The sequence below is a fragment of the Cherax quadricarinatus genome, unplaced genomic scaffold (genome assembly GCF_038502225.1).
Source record: "Cherax quadricarinatus isolate ZL_2023a unplaced genomic scaffold, ASM3850222v1 Contig202, whole genome shotgun sequence".
Lineage (NCBI taxonomy): Eukaryota > Metazoa > Arthropoda > Malacostraca > Decapoda > Parastacidae > Cherax > Cherax quadricarinatus.
The window spans coordinates 143,765-167,968 of NW_027195228.1; the positions used below are offsets into that span (position 1 = coordinate 143,765).

The 24,204-nt window shown below is 41.8% G+C and overlaps 1 protein-coding gene across 1 annotated transcript in view; it reads right to left on the reverse strand.

Moving 5' to 3' along the window:
• The window catches only part of LOC128691020 (organic cation transporter protein-like), a gene marked incomplete at its 3' end in the record, with an annotated part of 170,769 nt that overhangs the window by 136,431 nt on the left and 10,134 nt on the right, over nt 1-24,204 (reverse strand). The window contains exons 2-3 of the mRNA XM_070080182.1: nt 17,222-17,534; nt 16,919-17,002 (exon numbers count right to left, since the gene is read on the reverse strand). Coding sequence (XP_069936283.1) covers nt 16,919-17,002; nt 17,222-17,534 — 397 coding nt within the window. The remainder of the gene's footprint in view (nt 1-16,918; nt 17,003-17,221; nt 17,535-24,204) is intronic.

Sequence of the window (24,204 nt, forward strand, 5' to 3'; positions counted from 1 at the left end):
CTGCATTTCTGTCTCATCTGCACAATTTACTAACAAATCTCCTTCCTATTTTTTATAATATAATTTGTATAAATCATATCTAATCTCTAAAGCATCTAAATACAGTTTTAAATCATCATTATTCACAGTTTCCTGATTCATTAATTGCAAACATTTATTGTATGGCTTTGTTACATGACCCTTTCTAGCCTGTAGTGATGCTTTATTTGCTCTAAATTTCATTGGCTTGTCCTCTCCATTAATTTCTTCATTTTCACCCATGATTCAATGTATTAAATTCAACTTAACTAATAACACTGATTATGTACTTAATTATGCACTTTATAACAGTAAATATTACAACTTACATCTGAATAAATCCTAGCTACACTTGAATTTAGCAATTACACATGTAAGGAAATTATAATACAAATTTTAAATACATAAATATAAATCCTAGCTACACTTGAGCTTAGCAATTACACATGTAAGAAAATTATAATACAAATTTTAAATACATTAATATAAATTCTAGCTACACTTAAGCTTAGCAAAATTATTATTGTAGTAATTATAATCCACTACATATTAAGTAAAATTGTTGACTTAACATACACCATCTTCCATCATTTCACATATAATTATTAAGTAATTAATTCACTAATTAATGACTTCACTAATTACATCCGGTTCAAAGGATCAACGGGTAACTACATGGAAAATTAAAATTACCTGGATGAATCTCATTAGATACATACTAGTAATTTTATAAAAGTAACAAAGATAATTATTCTTTATCAATGTTACAGAGACATGTAGGAATTTTAGGACATCCTAGACCACAAAAAATGTCCTCCTTCAATACCTACTCCACTCATATCTCCACAAGTCACTCTGAACTTATATTAATTTCAAATGAAATATACATCACCAGGGATTCTGGTACAACATTAATATAAATATGTGGACTGTGGTATGTTAAATTTAATGAATGACTACATATACATTGAATGAGAATTTATAATAATAACAGTCACCAATTTGTCTGGAGATTACTTGGTGTGTCATACACAAACCCCTGCCTAAAATATGACGAAAATACTGGCCAGAATTTCAACATAAATATAGACATTACTCATCTGGGGTAATTTTATCCTGTTCCCATTTAATTACGGAGTCCTGTCCAGTCGCCTAATTCTCAAGTTCTGCAGGACTGCAAATCCAACAATTTCTGCTCCTATTTGAGAGGTTTTAACCACAATTTAACCTCCAGAGTGACAAAATTTATACACATTTCACTAGCATGCCTTTGCCCAGTTCAAAACAATGGCATCTCTCTCAAGCAACGCTAACCCACCGTCACTGGTTCATTTTTCTATTTATAAATTAATTTTTATTAACTACAATGTACTTCACTGATTTACACACAAAATACACTGTATTTTCGGAAAATATACAGTATTTTCCACAGGCTTCAAATCCTGAATATTTGTGTATCTTAAGTGGAAGTAATTTTTTACCGATATTGGGCTGTGTGACTGCTAACTTATCAAAAAAAAATAATTTTATCAAATTAAATTTTCTTAAAAAAGAAATTTATTTTTCACAGGGCTGTAGAGAATTTTATATAGAATATGAATGAGAAAAGAAACTGGAAAATATATATGAACTACCTGTTTTTATAGCTTTTAGAAAATTGCATAAAACAAGGACAGACTTTCTTAATTCAGGAAACTTGTTTTCTTCTGATTCTGGAAATTTTGCTTTTTTCCTTCAAAATTTGGCTTATCAAAAATGTTTTATTCGGTCGGCTTCATATTTTCCACGTTAGGGCAAGATTCATGGGACTACATGTACGTGTGGGGCCTCACGCACAATTGGTCAAATGTGGCAAATGGAGAAGCCTCTGATCATGTGTCCCGCTTCAACGGTATTGTTAATGGAGTGTCCAGGAGTCATTCTGCACCTTAATCTCGAAATGGCACAGAATAATTTTACTTTATTTTCCACTCCATTCAAAGAACTGGACTGGTCAGTACTTCTCTGCCTAAAACTGTGAGAGGTAACAATTTTCAATAGCTGATTCAACTTACGAAAATAGCGAAACATTTTATAGCTTCAGGCTGTGTTGGAGCAAATTTTGTGGGATTTTGTGCAGTAACAGGAGAATTCTTCTTATTATTAGTATTTACATCTTAGGGTTGATGTGTTTTCCATACAGGAAAGTTCCCGTTGATTTTAAGATGTGTAAATTTTGATGTGCCAATATTTTTAATAAACTTTCTTTCTGAAAAATAACTTGAGAATGTCTCTTCTGATCAGAAATAAGTTACAGTGTTTGGCTTTTTGAAGTTATCCTAATTTAAATCTTCATAATGGACTACACTCCACTGTAATTATTTTATTTACATAAAAATTAAATAAAACTGCTTTTCTTGCCTAATAACCCCACTCATGTATTTGCAGGGTGAAAACATTATTAATTACGTAATTAAACTTTAAGAAAAGGTTGGACTGATTTTGGCTTAAGTAAGTATCAAAATGCATTTTATTATGCAAGAAATTTTGAAAATTTAAATTCTATTTTCATTAGATACACTATGTAACAAAATTTCACTTTTGTTATGTTCCTGGGAAATAAGCATCATATTCCAATTCTATATAACTAAATAAAATTTAAAAAAGTAATTTTGATCCCAGAACTTTGCTTTTGTGGTCAGGACACATCTGGAACACTTTCAAGAAAGATTGATTTAAAACTATTATGTTCTAGGGTTTTGCTTGGCAAATATAAAAACAGGGTCTCACAAACCAGCATTCAGTTTAGCTCTGGCAACCTGAGAAGACACATCAGAAGTGAAACGGCATCAAGAGGCGGCAATCATTCTCCAGATGCATTCTGCAACATATGTGGTCAATTCATTAAGACAAGAACAAAGAAGTTCTCTGCAACTGCATCTAAAAAAATGTGTGAAGCTTACAAAGCATATTTTAGCATGTCAGTTGTGGACCAAGACAAGACCTGGGCACCTGATGTTGTTTGTGAACATTGTAAGAAAACATTGGAAGGTAAGAAAGTCATTAGTCATTTTTTAAATAAAATGTATGCAACAGAAACTATTTTTTTTGTTCTTTTACACAGTGATGTAGAGGAGAAAAAGAGCCATGAAGTTTGCCGTTCCTACAATATGGCGTGAACCTCTGATCACTCAACCAACTGCTACTTCTGCCTGGTGGATCCTTCCAAACGCCGAACTGGGAAAATTGTACCTGCTATTTCTTATCTTGCGCCAGTACCACACAGTGCTGATCTTCCTAATCTACACCTTCAGAAAGAAGTCAATCGTCAGAAGAAGAAAGCAGCAAATCAGAAAATGAAGAGCACAGTGAACAAGACTATGATCTCACAGATGCAGCTGTTGGGAGGAATCCTTACTACCCAAACCAAACAGACCTCAATGACCTTATCAGAGATCTTGGTTTGACAAAGTCAAATGCTGAGCTTTTGATTTCAAGGCTCAAGGAGTGGGACTTGATGGATGAAAGTGTGGAAGTGACAAACCAAAGAAAACGTCACCATTCTCAAGCTTCTTCACTAATGAAGACAGGTTGTGCTACCGTAATGATGTATCAGGCCTGTTTGATGCAATTGAAATTGCATGCAATCCAGATGAATGGAGACTCTTCATTGATAGGTCATCCAGAAGCCTAAAGGCTGTACTTCTACACAATGGAAACAAATATCCATCTCTTCCCTTGGCTCTGTCATTGGGATAGTAGACACATACCAGCAAATTACCAGAGGAAGCACTGGCCTAAAAGGACTGAGTTCTCAGTTAGAAGACATAATATCAAAGATAAACCATTAGTGGATCCTCAAAAGGTTCTGTTCTCTCCATTATGCATCAAACTAGGGTTAATGAAATAGTTCGTTACAGCTCTTGACAAAGAGTCTGCAGCCTTCAAATATCTTCAAGATTTCTTTCCCAAGCTATCAGAGACAAAGGTGAAGGTTGGCATCTTCACTGGACCAAAAGTCAGGAAAAATCACAGGGTGTTCAGAATTTCCAAAGAAGCTCACAGAGAAGGAAAAGGAAGCCTGGGAGAATTTTGTTGCTATAGCACAGGGCTTTGTGCGCAACAACAAGGCTGACAATTATGTGGAACTTGTTGAGACCTTGGTAGAAAAGCTATGGTCGGATGGGCTGTAGGATGTCCCTTAAGGTCCTTATCCTTGATGCTCATCTTGACAATTTCAAGCAGAATACGGAAGCATACTCAGAGGATCAAGGGGAGCGCTTCCACCATGATACACTGGACTTTGAACACAGATAGCAGGGATCTTATGATGACAACATGATGGCAGACAACATTGCGGGTTAAACGGGAAAGTTATTTGTTACTTGCTCGCAGATTTAGAAAACTGCTCATTTTTAAATTTATTATTTATAATTAAAGATTCGCCGGTATTCACCCGGCCCGGGCCTTTTCCAAGTGACGGCCCGGCCTTGGCTCCCTGTCTAGGGAGTGTCTGAGACCTAAGTCTCCCATGGAAGGAGGCACGAGTACCCCGTCATCTTTGGGACCAACTGTCCCCAGGCCTAGCTTCTCGTAGGGAGAAGCTAGGCCTCTCTGGTCTGTCATCCCCGCCCCAAGGGAGCTAATGAGAATGACAGTGTTGTGAGGTGCAAGCTCTGGCTCAGGCACCTACCCTGCCCTGGTAGGGCTGAGCATGGTGTCGATGTGTCATTTTTGTATGTTTCAGAAAGTTTAAAATAAATTTGTATATATTTTAGTTTATTTCAATTATGTAAATTTTATTTATTTTATTATGTTTTTGTTTTATATCCCAAACTACCAAAAAATATTGAAAATCGGCCATTTTTTGTCAAAATTCATCTTGTAAGTCACAAAAGCAAAGTTTAAAAGGAATAATGGGCATTTTCTATTGTTTTTCAATAAAAGGAGTTAAAAAATAACACTTACTTGCCAGGAACAAAAATTGTGTTACACAGTAATTATTTGTGTTTCATCCAATTTACCTTCAAGTCTCAAGAACATAAGAAAGAAGGAACACTGCAACAGGCCTACTGACCCATGCGGAGTAGGTCCATGTCCCCCCCCGGATAAGCCCAATGACCCCCCCCAGATTAGCCAATGACCCCCCCGGATTAGCCCAATGACCCACCCAGTCTGGTCACCTCCACTCAAGGAAGGAGCACGGCACCAGACCCAGTAGCACAAGCTACTCGGGTCCGACTCACACCCACTCACACCCATTCATGCATTTATCTAACCTAGTTTTAAAACTACACAACGTTTTAGCCTGAATAACTGTACTCGGGAGTTTGTTCCACACATCCACAACTCTATTACCAAACCAGTGCTTTCCTATATCCTTCCTGAATCTGAATTTTTCCAACTTGAAACCATTGCTGCGAGTCCTGTCTTGGCTGGAAATTTTCAGCAAGCTATTTACATCCTCTTTATTTATTCCTGTTTTCCATTTATACACCTCGATCATATCCCCCCTAATTCTACGTCTTTCGAGAGAGTGCAGATTCAGGGCCCTCAGTCTATCCTCATAGGGAAGAATTCTGATACATGGGATCATCTTTGTCATCCTTCTCTGTATGTTTTCCAGAGCATTTATATCCATTCTGTAATACGGTGACCAGAACTGAGCAGCATAGTCTAAATGAGGCCTAACCAAGGATATATAAAGTTGAAGAACAACCTGAGGACTTCTATTATTTATACTTCTAGATATGAAGCCAAGAATTCTGTTAGCTTTATTACAAACACTAATGCACTGTTGTCTTGGTTTTAGATTACTGCTAACTAGAACTTCTAAATCCTTTTCGTAATCAGTAGTATTGAGATCTATATTATTTACTTTAGATGTGGCATGGTTATTTATCTGTCCAACCTTTAGAACTTTGCATTTGTCAATATTAAACTGCATCTGTCACTTCTCCGACCATTGCATCACTCTATTCAAATCATCCTGGAGTGCTCTAGTGTCCTCATTAGAATGAATTGGACGGCCTATTTTGGTGTCATCAGCAAATTTGCTTACGTCCCTATTTATTCCCTCATCTACGTCGTTTATGTAAATTGTGAACAACAACGGGCCCAACACTGTCCCCTGAGGAACCCCGCTTTTGACGTGCCCCCATTCTGATATCTCCCCATTTATGCAAACTCTCTGCTGCCTATTTGTCAGCCATGCCTCTACCCAGGGAAAAATTTCTCCTCCTATTCCGTGTGTCTTAAGTTTCCTCGATAGCCTCTGATGTGGAACTCTATCGAAAGCCTTACTGAAGCCAATATACACAATATCAAATTCATTACCATGATCTACCTCCTCAAACACCTTAGTGAAAAAAAGTTAGTAAATTCGTAAGACAGGAACGCCCCTTTGCAAAACCGTGTTGAGATTCATTAATCAGTCTGTGCCTATCAAGATGGCTACGAATTGCTTCGGCAATTATTGATTCCATAAATTTTCCCACTATGGAGGTAAGGCTTATTGGTCTATAGTTCGTAGGCAAGGACCTGTCACCTGCCTTATAAATAGGTATTACATTTGCCATTTTCTATTTATCAGGCACTATGCCAGTTTGTAGTGAAATGTTAAAAAGATTAGTCAAAGGTATGCTAAGTTCCTCTTTACATTCCTTTAACACCCTTGCAAACAGTTCATCAGGACCTGGGGATTTGTTAGGTTTTAGTTTCTCTATTTGTCTGAGGACCATGTCTCTAGTTACCGCAATCGTGCATAGCTTATTATCATCCTGTTCTATATAATCTATTATTTCAGGAATATTGCTAGTATTTTCCTGGGTGAAAACTGAGAGGAAGTAGGTATTGAGAATTTCACACATATCCATATCACTCTCAGTGATCTGGCCAGAGTTACTCTTAAGTGGGCAAGTCTTGTCCCTAATCTTACTTCTGTATACCTGAAAGAACCCTTTTGGGTTTGTCTTTGAATCCTTGCGACCTTAGCCTTGTAATCCCTTTTTGCTTTTCTTATTCTTTTGTTTATTTCTCTCTTTAATTGAATATATTGATTTCTTAACTGCCCATCCTATCTTTTGATACGCCTGTATATGCCTCTCTTTTGACCAATGAGATGTTTTAATCTATTGTTCATCCATTTGGGATAATTTTTGTTAGATCTAATTTCCCTACTCGGAACAAAAGTTGTCTGGGCAGCTGGAACTATGCTCTGGAAAACATCATATTGGCAACCAAGATCACCTACCTGACCCATAGTCAGGACATCCCAGTTTAGCCCACCCAGGAAATTTTTCAGTACCATGAAGTCGGCCAAGCGAAAATCTGGGACAGAGATTTGATTGCAGTTATCTGGGTAATTCCATGATATATTGAAACTAAGTGATTTTTGATCACTTTCCCCAAGCTCATCATTAACCTCAAGATTATTAATTAGTGAATCTTTGTTGGCAAGAACCAAGTCAAGCAGATTGTTTCCTCTAGTTGGTTCTGTCACAACCTGTTCTAAAAAGCAATCCTGAACCGTATCAAGAAAGTCACTAGACTCAAGATTTCCTGTCATATTGTTCCAATCAATTTGTCCAAAGTTAAAATCTCCCATTATCACAACGTTTTCATATCTAGATGCCTTATGAATATCGTCCCATAACAGCTTACTGCACTCCCTATCAAGGTTTGGGGCCTATAAATCACACCGAAAATTAATTTGTCTCGTCCCTCGAGAAACTAACCATGATGTTAACGTTATAATACAACTTCTGAGTGGCTTCAAGCTCAGTTTTCCTGTGCATTTTATGATATTGATCTCTGTGGTATCTTTGAAAGGTTAGAATTAAATTTGAGCTGAATATGTTCTAAACTGCAAATTTTATTGAAGAAATTCAAATATTGATTTCCAAATGATGAATACCTCGTCTGACGCACTTAAAATCTCCAAACGATAATATTTAACTAAATTTCAAACTCATTCCGCATTCTGCATTATTCTGTTTGCGGGCAATGGAGTCATGCAGTCATGGGATACCTTTCTAGGATCGCTCAGCGCTCGAAACACATCAATTTAGCAGTTGGGCTAAAGCTGTAGCGAGGTCGTCATGCAGTTCTAGGCTCCACGAAAGTCTTACCTTAGACTCCACGAAAGTCTTACTTTAGGCTCCACGAAAGTCTTACTTTTGGCTCCACGAAAGTCTTGCTTAAATATGATCTTTCTGGTGTTTCTACAACCTGGCCGCAGGCTAGGATCGTTTGATGCTTGCCTGGTCAACCAACCTGTTGCTGCTGATGGCCTGCTGACCCACGTATCCATCACAGCCTAGAGAAGAAATTTGTCGAGTATCCTCTTCAAGACTTCTCCTCTTGTCCCTATTGACGGTGTCAAGCAAGTGTAGAACATTTCACCATTTTTTATTTTGACAATTAGTCTCCTGTTGCTAAGGTAAGACTTAAACAAGTCTACAGAACCTATACCGATAGCTTGAAGTTTCTTACATAATATATTGTGGTTGACAGTATCGAAGGCCTTTTGCAGGTCTAAGGTTACCATACCTATGAGGTTCCCCTTTGACATTTCAGTTCTCAGGTAATCAAACAGATTAAATAGGGAGGTGTCGGTTGAGTAAGATCTTCTAAAGCCCGATTGATAGCTATGGAGAATGTTGTTGTCATTAAGGTACTTAACTACTTGACAGTACACCGCCCTCTCTAGAATTTTGGATATTATACTGAGTATACTAACAGGCCTATAGTTGCTTACATCAGACCTACTATTTTTCTTGAAGACAGAAGTAACTCTGGCCTCCTTGAACCCGTCCGGTACGGTATTAGTGGTGATTGATAGATTTATTATGTGAGCAATAGGGATTGACAGTTCAGAAGCACCATCTTTTAGGAACTTTGACGGGATGCTATCAGGGTCAGTGAAATAGTTGGGTTTAACCTGCTTAGTTATTATTATTATTAAAGATTCGCCGGTATTCTCCCGGCCCGGGCCTTTTCCAAGTGGCGGCCCGGCCCTTAGTTCTTTTTGAATAAAGTCATGAGATACACTTACTAGTTGACAACTGTTTGGGGTTACCCCTTTATTGGTATAGTATGTTTGAAACTTATCAGAGTCTGTGTTAAAGGTATTTGATGCAGCTGGTAGTTTACTTACTAGTGTTGATGCAACAGATGTGTAGAAGGAATTAAAGCAATTTGCCACCTTAGATGTTTCGTGGCATACCTCATTATCGATAGTGAGTACTATGTTAGACCTATCTACTGGCTTATGGCTATACGCCAACTGTTTTAGTTGTTGCCAGAGCTTTCTGGGGCAATGCTTATACTCTTCAATTTTTGAGCAATAGTGCTTTGCCTTTGCTCCTTTTATAAGTCTCTGTGCTCTGTTCCTCACCACTTGGAATTCATTTAGTTCTGCAATATCCTGTCTGTTTGCTTTAAATCTTTTTAGCAGCTGGTCTCTGAATTTCATATTATCTAATATCTCAGTAGTCATCCAGGGTTCAATTCTTCGTTTAATCCTAACCTCTTTAACTGGTGCAATATTATCAAGGATGGTAGTGAACATTGTTTTGAATTTTTCCCAGGCATCGTTTACGTCCGTGCAACTTGTTATCTCTGTCCAGTCACAATTGTGTAGCCTATTTACCAGTGTTTCTTTACTGTAGTTTCTAGTTGACCTCATTTTTATTATCCTGTGTAGGCCTATCCTATCCCTAGTGATTTTCCTGGTGCAGTAAATGATGAAATAATCACTAAGACCTGTGGTAATGACGCCTGACTGACTAATGTTCTCAGAGCGGTTACAAAGTATGTGGTCAGTTAGGGTGGCTGAGAACTGTGTGATCCGGGTTGGTGTATTAATTAGTTGAGTGTAACTATTTAAACCTAGAATTTGCTTATACCTTTTGCATAGCCCGTTATTTTGTTGCTGAAAACATATTGAAGTCGCCCAGTATTATTGTCTCGCAATTGTTTTCAAGTCCGGACAAGACTCTGGAAAAGTCTTCTAAGAACTGGTCTTGGGTGGGAGGGCGGTAACTAGTTCCAACTAAGATGGGTTTGGTCTTGGGAAGCAGCACTTCAAACCATAGAATCTCCAGTTTATTGTTATTTAAATCATGTCTTGGGTTGTAAGCGAAGTCATTTCTAATGTAGTCACATACTCCACCACCCTTTCTGTTCATATCTAAGCGTTTTATATCATAACCTTCTATTTTGACCTCGTCGTCAGTTACCGTATCATCCAACCAGGATTCAGAGATGGTTATAACTGCCGCCCTAATTTTGTTAGCTAACATCCTAATCTCTGCCAATTTAGGAAGAAGTGGTCTTGAGTTGACCTGACTTTTCTTGAGTTTTATAGGTAGATTTGGCGTTTTCTGCTATGATTCTCTCACTGTACACTGGTCAGCTGAATATAGGTCACCTACTAAAACATTAACCTTGACTGTTTAACTATTCACTTCTTTCCCACGACTGGCACTGAGGGATAACCGTCCTATAACCTTGGAGTTTTGTATTGTAGATTTGACGATGTCTCCTGTGTTTCCCTCTCGTTAGCACTGGTACAGGTGATATGATGGTGGTACAGATATGATGCTACTGTCAACAGATGAACGTCAGTATAGATGAGAACTTCACTTCACTAGTTGTACGTCTGGCAGTAGTTGGTGTTTGGTGCCGGTCAGCCATGTTTAAATGCTCAATTCTTTCCCTCGTTTGGCACTGAGCGAAAAAAGTTCTACAGACATTATTTGTGCAGGTGTGCACTGCATACCTGCACAAAAAAGTAATCTACACACCTTCACGTGAAGAAAAATACTACACACGCACAAGAAGCAAAAATACATTACACACCTGCACGGGAAGCAAAGTACATAACACTGCCTCTAAAGAAGACAAAAACACCACATTAATTTTCAAGAAGACAAAGCCTACTACACTCCATTAAAGAGAAGACAGAATTCAAATACAATATACACCAATAGAATAATACAATACAGTCAACACACCTGAAGAAAAGACTTGATAAACTATACACCAGGGATACTCAACTTTTCCTCCATCATTAATCCCCTCGGCTTGATGTATTTCTTCATTTACCCCCTTTACTTCCATACAAAAAAAAATATCGCCATTATAAAGGGACAGAAAAACAAGATCACAAAAAAAAAATTATTAAGCTATTGTACATCAAATATTTACCCCTTGCCATGTAATTTTTGGGATAAATTTCCCCTGGTTGAGAATCACTGGTAAACACTAACACAAAAATTACACAATAATCCTCCAGAGAGAAGACAAAATATACTATTATCAGCACAAGCATAAAAATCACAAATACAGAGACAAGAATAAGAATACAAACAAAACAAGAATGTAACGTGAACAACACACATACCCGAGGAGAGGCAGTAACATACAAACAATCACTGCAAACCTGCAGGGGAAAAACAAACTGTTCAACACACCTGCATATAGAGCACAAAGGACATTTCACACCTGCAGAGAGAAGATGATACTATACACCTGCAGAGGGAAGATAGAGAACATTACACACCTTCAAAAAGATAACAAACACTACACACCTGCTGAGGCAAAATGAATAGCACTACATACCTGCTGAGAGAAGAAAGAGAGAACTACACACCTGCAGAGAAAACATGTAAAACACTACATACCTGCAGACGGAAGACAAAGAATACCAAGCATCTGTAAAGAGATCACGAACACTACACACCTGCAGAGAGAAAGTAAAGAACACTACATGCCTGCAGAGAGAATGTAAAGAACACTACACACCTGCAGAAAGTAAAGAACACTACACACCTGCAGAGAGAAAGTAAAGAACACTACACACCTGCAGAGAGAAAGTAAAGAACACTACACACCTGCAGAGAGAAAGTAAAGAACACTACACACCTGCAGAAAGTAAAGAACACTACACACCTGCAGAGAGAAAGTAAAGAACACTACACATCTGCAGAGAGAAAGTAAAGAACACTACACACCTGCAGAAAGTAAAGAACACTACACACCTGCAGAGAGAAAGTAAAGAACACTACACACCTGCAGAGAGAAAGTAAAGAACACTACACACCTGCAGAGAGAAAGTAAAGAACACTACACACCTGCAGAGGAAATATAAAGAGCACTACACACCTGCCGAGAGAGGAAAACGCATGCTATACATTTCTAGATGAAAATAATACACATGTACAGAGGAAAGTCAAGTATACTACACACCTGAAGGGGGAAGGTAAAGTATACACTACACACCTGAAAAAGGAAGGCAAAATATACTAAACACCTGAAGGGAAAAGGCAAAGTATACTAAACACCAGAAGAGGGAAGACAAAGCATACTACACACCTGAAGGGGGAAGACAAAGCATACTACACACCTGAAGGGGAAGGCAAAGTATGCTACACACCTGAAGAGGGAAAACAGTAAACTACACACCTGAAAGGGAAGGCAAATTATAATACACACCTGAAGAGGAAAGACAAAGTATACTACACACCTGAAGAGGGAAGACAAAGTATACAACACACCTGAAGGGGAAGACAAAGTATACTACACACCTGAAGAGGGAAGACAAAGTATACAACACACCTGAAGAGGGAAAACAAAGTATACTACACACTTGAAGGGGAAGACAAAGTATACTACACACCTGAAGAGGGAAGACAAAGTATACAACACACCTGAAGGGGAAGACAAAGTATACTACACACCTGAAGAGGGAAGACAAAGTATACTACACACCTGAAGAGGGAAGGCAAAGTATACTACACACCTGAAGGGGAAGACAGAGTATGCTACACACCTGAAGAGGGAAAACAAAGAATACCACACACCTAAAGAGGGAAAACAGTAAACTACACACCTGAAAGGGAAGGCAAATTATACTACACGTCTGAAGAGGGAAGACAAAGTATACTACACACCTGAAGGGGAAGACAAAGTGTACAACACACCTGAATAGGGAAAACAAAGTATACTACACACCTGAAGGGGAAGACAAAGTATACTATACACCTGAAGAGGGAAGACAAAGTATACTACACACCTGAAAAGGGAAGATAAAGTATAGTACACACTTGAAGAGGGAAGACAAAGTATACTACCCACATGAAGAGGGAAGACAAAGTATACTACACACCTGACGAGGAAAAACAAAGTATACTACACACCTGAAGGGGGAAGAGAAAGTATACTACACGCCTGAAGAGGGAAGACAAAGTATGCTACACACCTGACGAGGGAAAACAAAGTATACTACACACCTGAAGGGGAAGACAAAGTATACTACACACCTGAAGGGGAAGACAAAGTATGCTACACACCTGAAGAGGGAAGACAAGGTACACCCCGCACCTGAAGAGGAAAAACAAAGTATACTACATACCTGAAGAGGAAGACAAAGCATGCTACACACCTGAAGAGAGAAGATAAAGTATACCACACACCTGAAGAGGGAAAACAAAGTATACTACATACCTGAAGGGGAAGACAAAGTACACTACACACCTGAAGCGGGAAGACGAAGAATACTACACACCTGAAGAGGGAAGATAAAATATAGTACACACCTGAGGAGGGAAGGCAAAGCATACTACTCACCTGAAGAGGGAAGACAAAATATACTGCACATCTGAAAAGGGAAGACAAAGTATACTGCACACCTGAAGAGGGAAGACAAAGTATACTACACACATGAAGAGGGAAGACAAAGTATACTACACACTTGAAGAGGGAAGAAAAAGTATACTACACATCTGAAGAGGAATGACAAAGTATACTACACACCTGAAGAAGGAAGACAAAGTATACTACACACCTGAAGAGGGAAGGCGAAGTATACTACACACCTGTAGAGGGGGGACAAAATATACTACACACCTGAAGAGGGAAAACAAAGAATACCACACACCTATAGAGGGAAAACAAAGTATACTACACACCTGAAGGGGGAGACAAAGTATACTACACACCTGAAGAGGGAAGACAAAGTATACTACACACCTGAAAAGGGAAGATAAAGTATAGTACACACTTGAAGAGGGAAGACAAAGTATACTACCCACATGAAGAGGGAAGGCGAAGTATACTACACACCTGACGAGGAAAAACAAAGTATACTACACACCAGTATACTACACACCTGAAGGGGAAGGGAAAGTATACTTCACACCTGAAGGGGAAGACAAAGTATACTTCACACCTGAAGAGGGAAGACAAGGTACACCCCGCACCTGAAGAGGAAAAAAGCAAGGTATACTACACACGTGAAGAGGAAGACAAAGCATGCAACACCTGAAGAGAGAAGATAAAGTATACCACACACCTGAAGAGGGAAAACAAAGTATACTACATACCTGAAGGGGAAGACAAAGTACACTACACACCTGAAGCGGGAAGACGAAGAATACTACACACCTGAAGAGGGAAGATAAAGTATAGTACACACCTGAAGAGAGAAGACAAAGCATACTACATAGAAGAGGGAAGGCAAAGCATACTACACACCTGAAGAGGGAAGACAAAATATACTGCACATCTGAAAAGGGAAGACAAAGTATACTACACACTTGAAAGTGAAGACAAATTGTACTACACACCTGAAGAGGGAAGGCGAAGCATACTACACACTAGAAGAGGGAAGAAAAAGTATACTACACATCTGAAGAGGAAAGACAAAATATACTACACACCTGAAGAAGGAAGACAAAGTATACTACACACCTGAAGAGGGAAGACAAAGTATACTACACGCCTGAAGAGGGAAGACAAAGCATAATACACACCTGAAGACGGAAGACAAAGTATACTACACACCTGAAGAGGGAAGACAAAATATACTACACACCTGAAGAGGGAAGACAAAGTATACTACACACCTGAAGAGGGAAGACAAAGTATAGTACACACCAGAAGAGGGAAGACAAAGTACACTACACACCTGAAGAGACAAGACAAAGTATACTACACACCTGAAGATGCAAGACAAAGTATACTACACACCTGAAGAGGGAAGACAAAGTATACTACACACCTGAAGAGGGAAGACAAAGTATAGTACACGCCTGAAGAGGGAAGACAAAGTATACCACACACCTGAAGAGGGAAAACAAAGTATACTGCACACCTGAAGAGGGAAGACAAAGTATACTACACACCTGAAGAGGGAAGACAAAGTATACTACACACCTGAAGAGGGAAGACAAAGTATACTACACACCTGAAGAGGCAAGACAAAGTATGCTACACACCTGAAGAGGGAAGACAAAGTATACTACACACCTGAAGAGGGAAAACAAAGTATACTACACACCTGAAGAGGGAAAACAAAGTATACTCCTGAAGAGGCAAGATCAATGTACATAACTAACTGGACAACACTACTGAACAATGTACACAACTAACTGGACAACACTACTGAACAATGTACACAACTAACTGGACAACACTACTGAACAATGTACACAACTAACTGGACAACACTACTGAACAATGTACACAACTAACTGGACAACACTACTGAACAATGTACACAACTAACTGGACAACACTACTGAACAATGTACACAACTAACTGGACAACACTACTGAACAATGTACACAACTAACTGGACAACACTACTGAACAATGTACACAACTAACTGGACAACACTACTGAACAATGTACACAACTAACTGGGCAATACTACTGAACAATGTACACAACTAACTGGACAACACTACTGAACAATGTACACAACTAACTGGACAACGCTACTGAACAATGTACACAACTAACTGGACAACACTACTGAACAATGTACATAACTAACTGGACAACACTACTGAACAATGTACACAACTAACTGGACAACACTACTGAACAATGTACACAACTAACTGGACAACACTACTGAACAATGTACACAACTAACTGGACAACACTACTGAACAATGTACACAACTGGACAACACTACTGAACAATGTACATAACTAACTGGACAACACTACTGAACAATGTACACAACTAACTGGACAATACTACTGAACAATGTATACAACTAACTGGACAATACTACTGAACAATGTTCACAACTAACTGGACAATACTACTGAACAATGTACACAACTAACTGGACAACACTACTGAACAATGTACACAACTAACTGGACAATACTACTGAACAATGTATACAACTAACTGGACAATACTACTGAACAATGTACACAACTAACTGGACAACGCTACTGAACAATGTACACAACTAACTGGACAACACTACTGAACAATGTACACAACTAACTGGACAATACTACTGAACAATGTACACAACTAACTGGACAACACTACTGAACAATGTATACAACTAACTGGACAACACTACTGAACAATGTACACAACTAACTGGACAATACTACTGAACAATGTACACAACTAACTGGACAACACTACTGAACAATGTACACAACTAACTGGACAACACTACTGAACAATGTACACAACTAACTGGACAACACTACTGAACAATGTACACAACTAACTGGACAACACTACTGAACAATGTACACAACTAACTGGACAACACTACTGAACAATGTACACAACTAACTGGACAACGCTACTGAACAATGTACACAACTAACTGGACAATACTACTGAACAATGTACACAACTAACTGGACATCACTACTGAACAATGTACACAACTAACTGGACATCACTACTGAACAATGTACACAACTAACTGGACAATACTACTGAACAATGTACACAACTAACTGGACAATACTACTGAACAATGTACACAACTAACTGGACAACGCTACTGAACAGTTTTAACAAGCTTAATATTTTCCCTGAATATAATTATATAATTAGGTAAAATTCAAAGTAATCTTCTTGAACTTACTAAAGGAAGAAGTTAAGATGTAGAGAATATTCCACTTTCCGGTTCCCAGGTGAGTGAGCAGCGTATCAAAACTGTCGCCCATATCTGCAACCACACACAACATTATTATTATTATTATTATTATTATTATTATTATTATTATTATTATTATTATTATTATTATTATTACTTCAATTAATATATTGTTAATTAATACTTTTAATATTATTATTAGTAGTAGTAGTATAAGTAGTAGTAATATTATCTTTGTTGTGGTTATTATTATTATTATTATTATTATTATTATTATTATTATTGACACACCTTCTTCTTCGTACACATTTTCTTCGTACACATTTTCTTCTTCGTACACATTTTTCTTCTTCGTACACATTTGCTTCGTACACATTTCTTCTTCGTACACATTTTTCTTCATCGTACACATTTTCTTCTTCGTACACATTTTCTTCTTCGTACACATTTTCTTCTTCGTACACATTTTCTTCTTCGTACACATTTTTCTTCTTCGTACACATTTTTCTTCTTCGTACACATTTCCTTCTTCGTACACATTTTTCTTCTTCGTACACATTTTCTTCTCAAAAAGCCTCTTTGAATTGACCTCCAACTTATAACTCTTGTTAATTTAAGTATAACAATATTAAGGATTGTTGTTACGTATTATGACAATACATTTGTTTATTTTAAGCAACTATTTACGTTGATTATCTCCTGGGACAGCCAAAGCATTTACATATCTATACTAAATTCACTTCACTCGTTCATAAATCTCATAACGTTTAACTTAAGCGTAACACTGACAGTGTCGAAGAGAGTTTATTGAAACGTTTCTTATGAACATTTTATTCACGTTTTTGTATAGTGACTTTCATTTGGACACATGAAGAAAAACCCATCGTTGCCTAGGCATATTTCATGTCTTGGAAGATAAGCTATAAATATAAAAATAATGTTAATAGCAAAATAACGTTTTGCAATGATTTAAAAGTTTCCTTCCCGGCAGCCGCCATGTTGGAAGGAGGTTATTATGTCCCCGCGCCGGCCTTGTTGGGAGGCAGGAGTGGTTAATTTGGGCCTAGGCACAAATTTTATCAGGAGTTAGGTACGGGGAACTAACGCCCCCACACCAGCCTTGTTAGGAGGTAGGTGTGCAGGATTTATGTCACCTTTGTCTACCTTATTTAGAGGCGGGTACTAAAGACTCGCGCACCTCTTACCCATCTTATCAAGTGCAATTCCTTCCTCCTTACCCTTGTTGTTAAGAGGTGAGTGTAGTGGATTCACGCACTTTGACCCGCCATCCAGGAGGTTAGTGTGAGGGATTCACACCCTGGTACCCTCCTTTCAGGAGGTTAGTGTGAGGGACTCACACCCTGGTACCCTCCTTTCAAGAGGTTAATGTGAAGGACTCACACCCTGGTACTCTCTTTTCAGGAGGTTAGTGTGAAGGACTCACACTCTGGTACCTTCCTTCCAGGAGGTTAGTGTGAGGGACTTACACCCTGGTACTCTCCTTTCAGGAGGCTAGTGTGAGGGACTCACACCCTGGTACCCTCCTTTCAGTAGGCTAGTGTGAGGGACTCACACCCTGGTACCTTCCTTCCAGGAGGTTAGTGTGAGGGACTTACACCCTGGTACTCTCCTTTCAGGAGGCTAGTGTGAGGGACTCACACCCTGGTACCTTCCTTCCAGGAGGTTAGTGTGAGGGACTTACACCCTGGTACTCTCCTTTCAGGAGGCTAGTGTGAGGGACTCACACCCTGGTACCTTCCTTTCAGGAAGCTAGTGTGAGGGACTCGCACCCTGGTACCCTCCTTTCAGGAGGCTAGTGTGAGGAACTCACACCCTGGTACCCTCCTTTCAGGAAGTTAGTGTTAAGGACTCACACCCTGGTGCCCTCCTTTCAGGAGGCTAGTGTGAGAGACTCACACCCTGGTGCCCTCCTTTCAGGAGGCTAGTGTGAGGGACTCACACCCTGGTACCCTCCTTTAAGGAGGCTAGTGTGAGGGACTCACACCCTGGTACCCTCCTTTCAGGAGGCTAGTGTGAGGGACTCACACCCTGGTACCCTCCTTTCAGGAGGCTAGTGTGAGGGACTCACACCCTGGTACCCTCCTTTCAGGAGGTTAGTGTGAGGGACTCACACCCTGGTACCCTCCTTTCAGGAGGCTATTATGAGGGACTCACACCCTGGTGCCCTCCTTTCAGGAGGCTAGTGTGAGGGACTCACACCCTGGTACCCTCCTTTCAGGAGGCTATTATGAGGGACTCACACCCTGGTGCCCTCCTTTCAGGAGGCTAGTGTGAGGGCCTCACAGCCCCTACATCTGCCAACACAGGCGGCAGGTTAGCAGGACTTAGGTCTCAATACCCACCATATCAGAAGGCGATGTATGTTTCTTAATTTTAGGTTCCAAGACTTAATATAACTTCTCTTAATTGGGCTGATATTTTTTTAATGAAAAAAAAATATGAAATTAAACAAATGCTTCCAAGTGGTGCCGCACCAGATTAATTTTTAAAACGTCATATATGTTATGAAAATCAACAATAAGAGACCCTTGAAATTTTGCGTCACTCAACATAACGCAACCAAATAACTGTCTCCAGCTAGGTGTGACGCGACCTCTCCTGCTAATAACTGTCTCCAGCTAGGTGTGACGCGACCTCTCCTGCTAATAACTGTCTCCAGCTAGGTGTGACGCGACCTCTCCTGCTAATAACTTTGTCCAGCTAGGTGTGACGCGACCTCTCCTGCTAATAACTTTGTCCAGCTAGGTGTGACGCGACCTCTCCTGCTAATAACTTTGTCCAGCTAGGTGTGACGCGACCTCTCCTGCTAATAACTGTCTCCAGCTAGGTGTGACGCGACCTCTCCTGCTAATAACTGTGTCCAGCTAGGTGTGACGCGACCTCTCCTGCTAATAACTGTGTCCAGCTAGGTGTGACGCGACCTCTCCTGCTAATAACTTTGTCCAGCTAGGTGTGACGCGACCTCTCCTGCTAATAACTGTCTCCAGCTAGGTGTGACGCGACCTCTCCTGCTAATAACTGTCTCCAGCTAGGTGTGACGCGACCTCTCCTGCTAATAACTGTCTCCAGCTAGGTGTGACGCGACCTCTCCTGCTAATAACTGTGTCCAGCTAGGTGTGACGCGACCTCTCCTGCTAATAACTGTCTCCAGCTAGGTGTGACGCGACCTCTCCTGCTAATAACTGTCTCCAGCTAGGTGTGATGCGAGCTCTCCTGCTAATAACTGTCTCCAGCTAGGTGTGACGCGACCTCTCCTGCTAATAACTGTGTCCAGCTAGGTGTGACGCGACCTCTCCTGCTAATAACTGTCTCCAGCTAGGTGTGACGCGACCTCTCCTGCTAATAACTGTCTCCAGCTAGGTGTGATGCGAGCTCTCCTGCTAATAACTGTCTCCAGCTAGGTGTGACGCGACCTCTCCTGCTAATAACTGTCTCCAGCTAGGTGTGACGCGACCTCTCCTGCTAATAACTGTCTCCAGCTAGGTGTGACGCGACCTCTCCTGCTAATAACTGTCTCCAGCTAGGTGTGACGCGACCTCTCCTGCTAATAACTTTGTCCAGCTAGGTGTGACGCGACCTCTCCTGCTAATAACTGTCTCCAGCTAGGTGTGACGCGACCTCTCCTGCTAATAACTGTCTCCAGCTAGGTGTGATGCGAGCTCTCCTGCTAATAACTGTCTCCAGCTAGGTGTGACGCGACCTCTCCTGCTAATAACTGTCTCCAGCTAGGTGTGATGCGAGCTCTCCTGCTAATAACTGTGTCCAGCTAGGTGTGACGCGACCTCTCCTGCTAATAACTGTCTCCAGCTAGGTGTGACGCGACCTCTCCTGCTAATAACTGTCTCCAGCTAGGTGTGACGCGACCTCTCCTGCTAATAACTGTGTCCAGCTAGGTGTGACGCGACCTCTCCTGCTAATAACTGTGTCCAGCTAGGTGTGACGCGACCTCTCCTGCTAATAACTGTCTCCAGCTAGGTGTGACGCGACCTCTCCTGCTAATAACTGTCTCCAGCTAGGTGTGACGCGACCTCTCCTGCTAATAACTGTCTCCAGCTAGGTGTGACGCGACCTCTCCTGCTAATAACTGTCTCCAGCTAGGTGTGACGCGACTAATAACTCTCAGCTAGGTGTGACCTCTCCTGCTAATAACTGTCTCCAGCTAGGTGTGACGCGACCTCTCCTGCTAATAACTGTGTCCAGCTAGGTGTGACGCGACCTCTCCTGCTAATAACTGTGTCCAGCTAGGTGTGACGCGACCTCTCCTGCTAATAACTGTGTCCAGCTAGGTGTGACGCGACCTCTGCCTCCAGCTAGGTGTGACGCGACTGCTAATAACTGTCCAGCTAGGTGTGACGCGACCTCTCCTGCTAATAACTGTCTCCAGCTAGGTGTGACGCGACCTCTCCTGCTAATAACTGTGTCCAGCTAGGTGTGACGCGACCTCTCCTGCTAATAACTGTCTCCAGCTAGGTGTGACGCGACCTCTCCTGCTAATAACTGTCTCCAGCTAGGTGTGACGCGACCTCTCCTGCTAATAACTGTCTCCAGCTAGGTGTGACGCGACCTCTCCTGCTAATAACTGTGTCCAGCTAGGTGTGACGCGACCTCTCCTGCTAATAACTGTGTCCAGCTAGGTGTGACGCGACCTCTCCTGCTAATAACTGTGTCCAGCTAGGTGTGACGCGACCTCTCCTGCTAATAACTGTGTCCAGCTAGGTGTGACGCGACCTCTCCTGCTAATAACTGTGTCCAGCTAGGTGTGACGCGACCTCTCCTGCTAATAACTGTGTCCAGCTAGGTGTGACGCGACCTCTCCTGCTAATAACTGTGTCCAGCTAGGTGTGACGCGACCTCTCCTGCTAATAACTGTGTCCAGCTAGGTGTGACGCGACCTCTCCTGCTAATAACTGTGTCCAGCTAGGTGTGACGCGACCTCTCCTGCTAATAACTGTGTCCAGCTAGGTGTGACGCGACCTCTCCTGCTAATAACTTTGTCCAGCTAGGTGTGACGCGACCTCTCCTGCTAATAACTGTCTCCAGCTAGGTGTGACGCGACCTCTCCTGCTAATAACTGTCTCCAGCTAGGTGTGACGCGACCTCTCCTGCTAATAACTGTCTCCAGCTAGGTGTGACGCGACCTCTCCTGCTAATAACTGTCTCCAGCTAGGTGTGACGCGACCTCTCCTGCTAATAACTGTCTCCAGCTAGGTGTGACGCGACCTCTCCTCCTAATAACTGTCTCCAGCTAGGTGTGACGCGACCTCTCCTGCTAATAACTGTGTCCAGCTAGGTGTGACGCGACCTCTCCTGCTAATAACTGTCTCCAGCTAGGTGTGACGCGACCTCTCCTGCTTATAACTGTGTCCAGCTAGGTGTGACGCGACCTCTCCTGCTAATAACTGTGTCCAGCTAGGTGTGACGCGACCTCTCCTGCTAATAACTGTCTCCAGCTAGGTGTGACGCGACCTCTCCTGCTAATAACTGTCTCCAGCTAGGTGTGACGCGACCTCTCCTGCTAATAACTGTGTCCAGCTAGGTGTGACGCGACCTCTCCTGCTAATAACTGTCTCCAGCTAGGTGTGACGCGACCTCTCCTGCTAATAACTGTCTCCAGCTAGGTGTGACGCGACCTCTCCTGCTAATAACTGTGTCCAGCTAGGTGTGACGCGACCTCTCCTGCTAATAACTGTGTCCAGCTAGGTGTGACGCGACCTCTCCTGCTAATAACTGTCTCCAGCTAGGTGTGACGCGACCTCTCCTGCTAATAACTGTGTCCAGCTAGGTGTGACGCGACCTCTCCTGCTAATAACTGTCTCCAGCTAGGTGTGACGCGACCTCTCCTGCTAATAACTGTCTCCAGCTAGGTGTGACGCGACCTCTCCTGCTAATAACTGTCTCCAGCTAGGTGTGACGCGACCTCTCCTGCTTATAACTGTGTCCAGCTAGGTGTGACGCGACCTCTCCTGCTAATAACTGTGTCCAGCTAGGTGTGACGCGACCTCTCCTGCTAATAACTGTGTCCAGCTAGGTGTGACGCGACCTCTCCTGCTAATAACTGTCCAGCTAGGTGTGACGCGACCTCTCCTGCTAATAACTGTCTCCAGCTAGGTGTGACGCGACCTCTCCTGCTAATAACTGTCCAGCTAGGTGTGACGCGACCTCTCCTGCTAATAACTGTGTCCAGCTAGGTGTGACGCGACCTCTCCTGCTAATAACTGTCCAGCTAGGTGTGACGCGACCTCTCCTGCTAATAACTGTGTCCAGCTAGGTGTGACGCGACCTCTCCTGCTAATAACTGTGTCCAGCTAGGTGTGACGCGACCTCTCCTGCTAATAACTGTCTGACGCGAGCTAATAACTGTGTCCAGCTAGGTGTGACGCGACCTCTCCTGCTAATAACTGTGTCCAGCTAGGTGTGACGCGACCTCTCCTGCTAATAACTGTGTCCAGCTAGGTGTGACGCGACCTCTCCTGCTAATAACTGTGTCCAGCTAGGTGTGACGCGACCTCTCCTGCTAATAACTGTGTCCAGCTAGGTGTGACGCGACCTCTCCTGCTAATAACTGTGTCCAGCTAGGTGTGACGCGACCTCTCCTGCTAATAACTGTGTCCAGCTAGGTGTGACGCGACCTCTCCTGCTAATAACTGTGTCCAGCTAGGTGTGACGCGACCTCTCCTGCTAATAACTGTGTCCAGCTAGGTGTGACGCGACCTTTCCTGCTAATAACTGTGTCCAGCTAGGTGTGACGCGACCTCTCCTGCTAATAACTTTGTCCAGCTAGGTGTGACGCGACCTCTCCTGCTAATAACTGTGTCCAGCTAGGTGTGACGCGACCTCTCCTGCTAATAACTGTGTCCAGCTAGGTGTGACGCGACCTCTCCTGCTAATAACTGTGTCCAGCTAGGTGTGACGCGACCTCTCCTGCTAATAACTGTGTCCAGCTAGGTGTGACGCGACCTCTCCTGCTAATAACTGTGTCCAGCTAGGTGTGACGCGACCTCTCCTGCTAATAACTTTGTCCAGCTAGGTGTGACGCGACCTCTCCTGCTAATAACTGTGTCCAGCTAGGTGTGACGCGACCTCTCCTGCTAATAACTGTCTCCAGCTAGGTGTGACGCGACCTCTCCTGCTAATAACTGTGTCCAGCTAGGTGTGACGCGACCTCTCCTGCTAATAACTATCTCCAGCTAGGTGTGACGCGACCTCTCCTGCTAATAACTTTGTCCAGCTAGGTGTGACGCGACCTCTCCTGC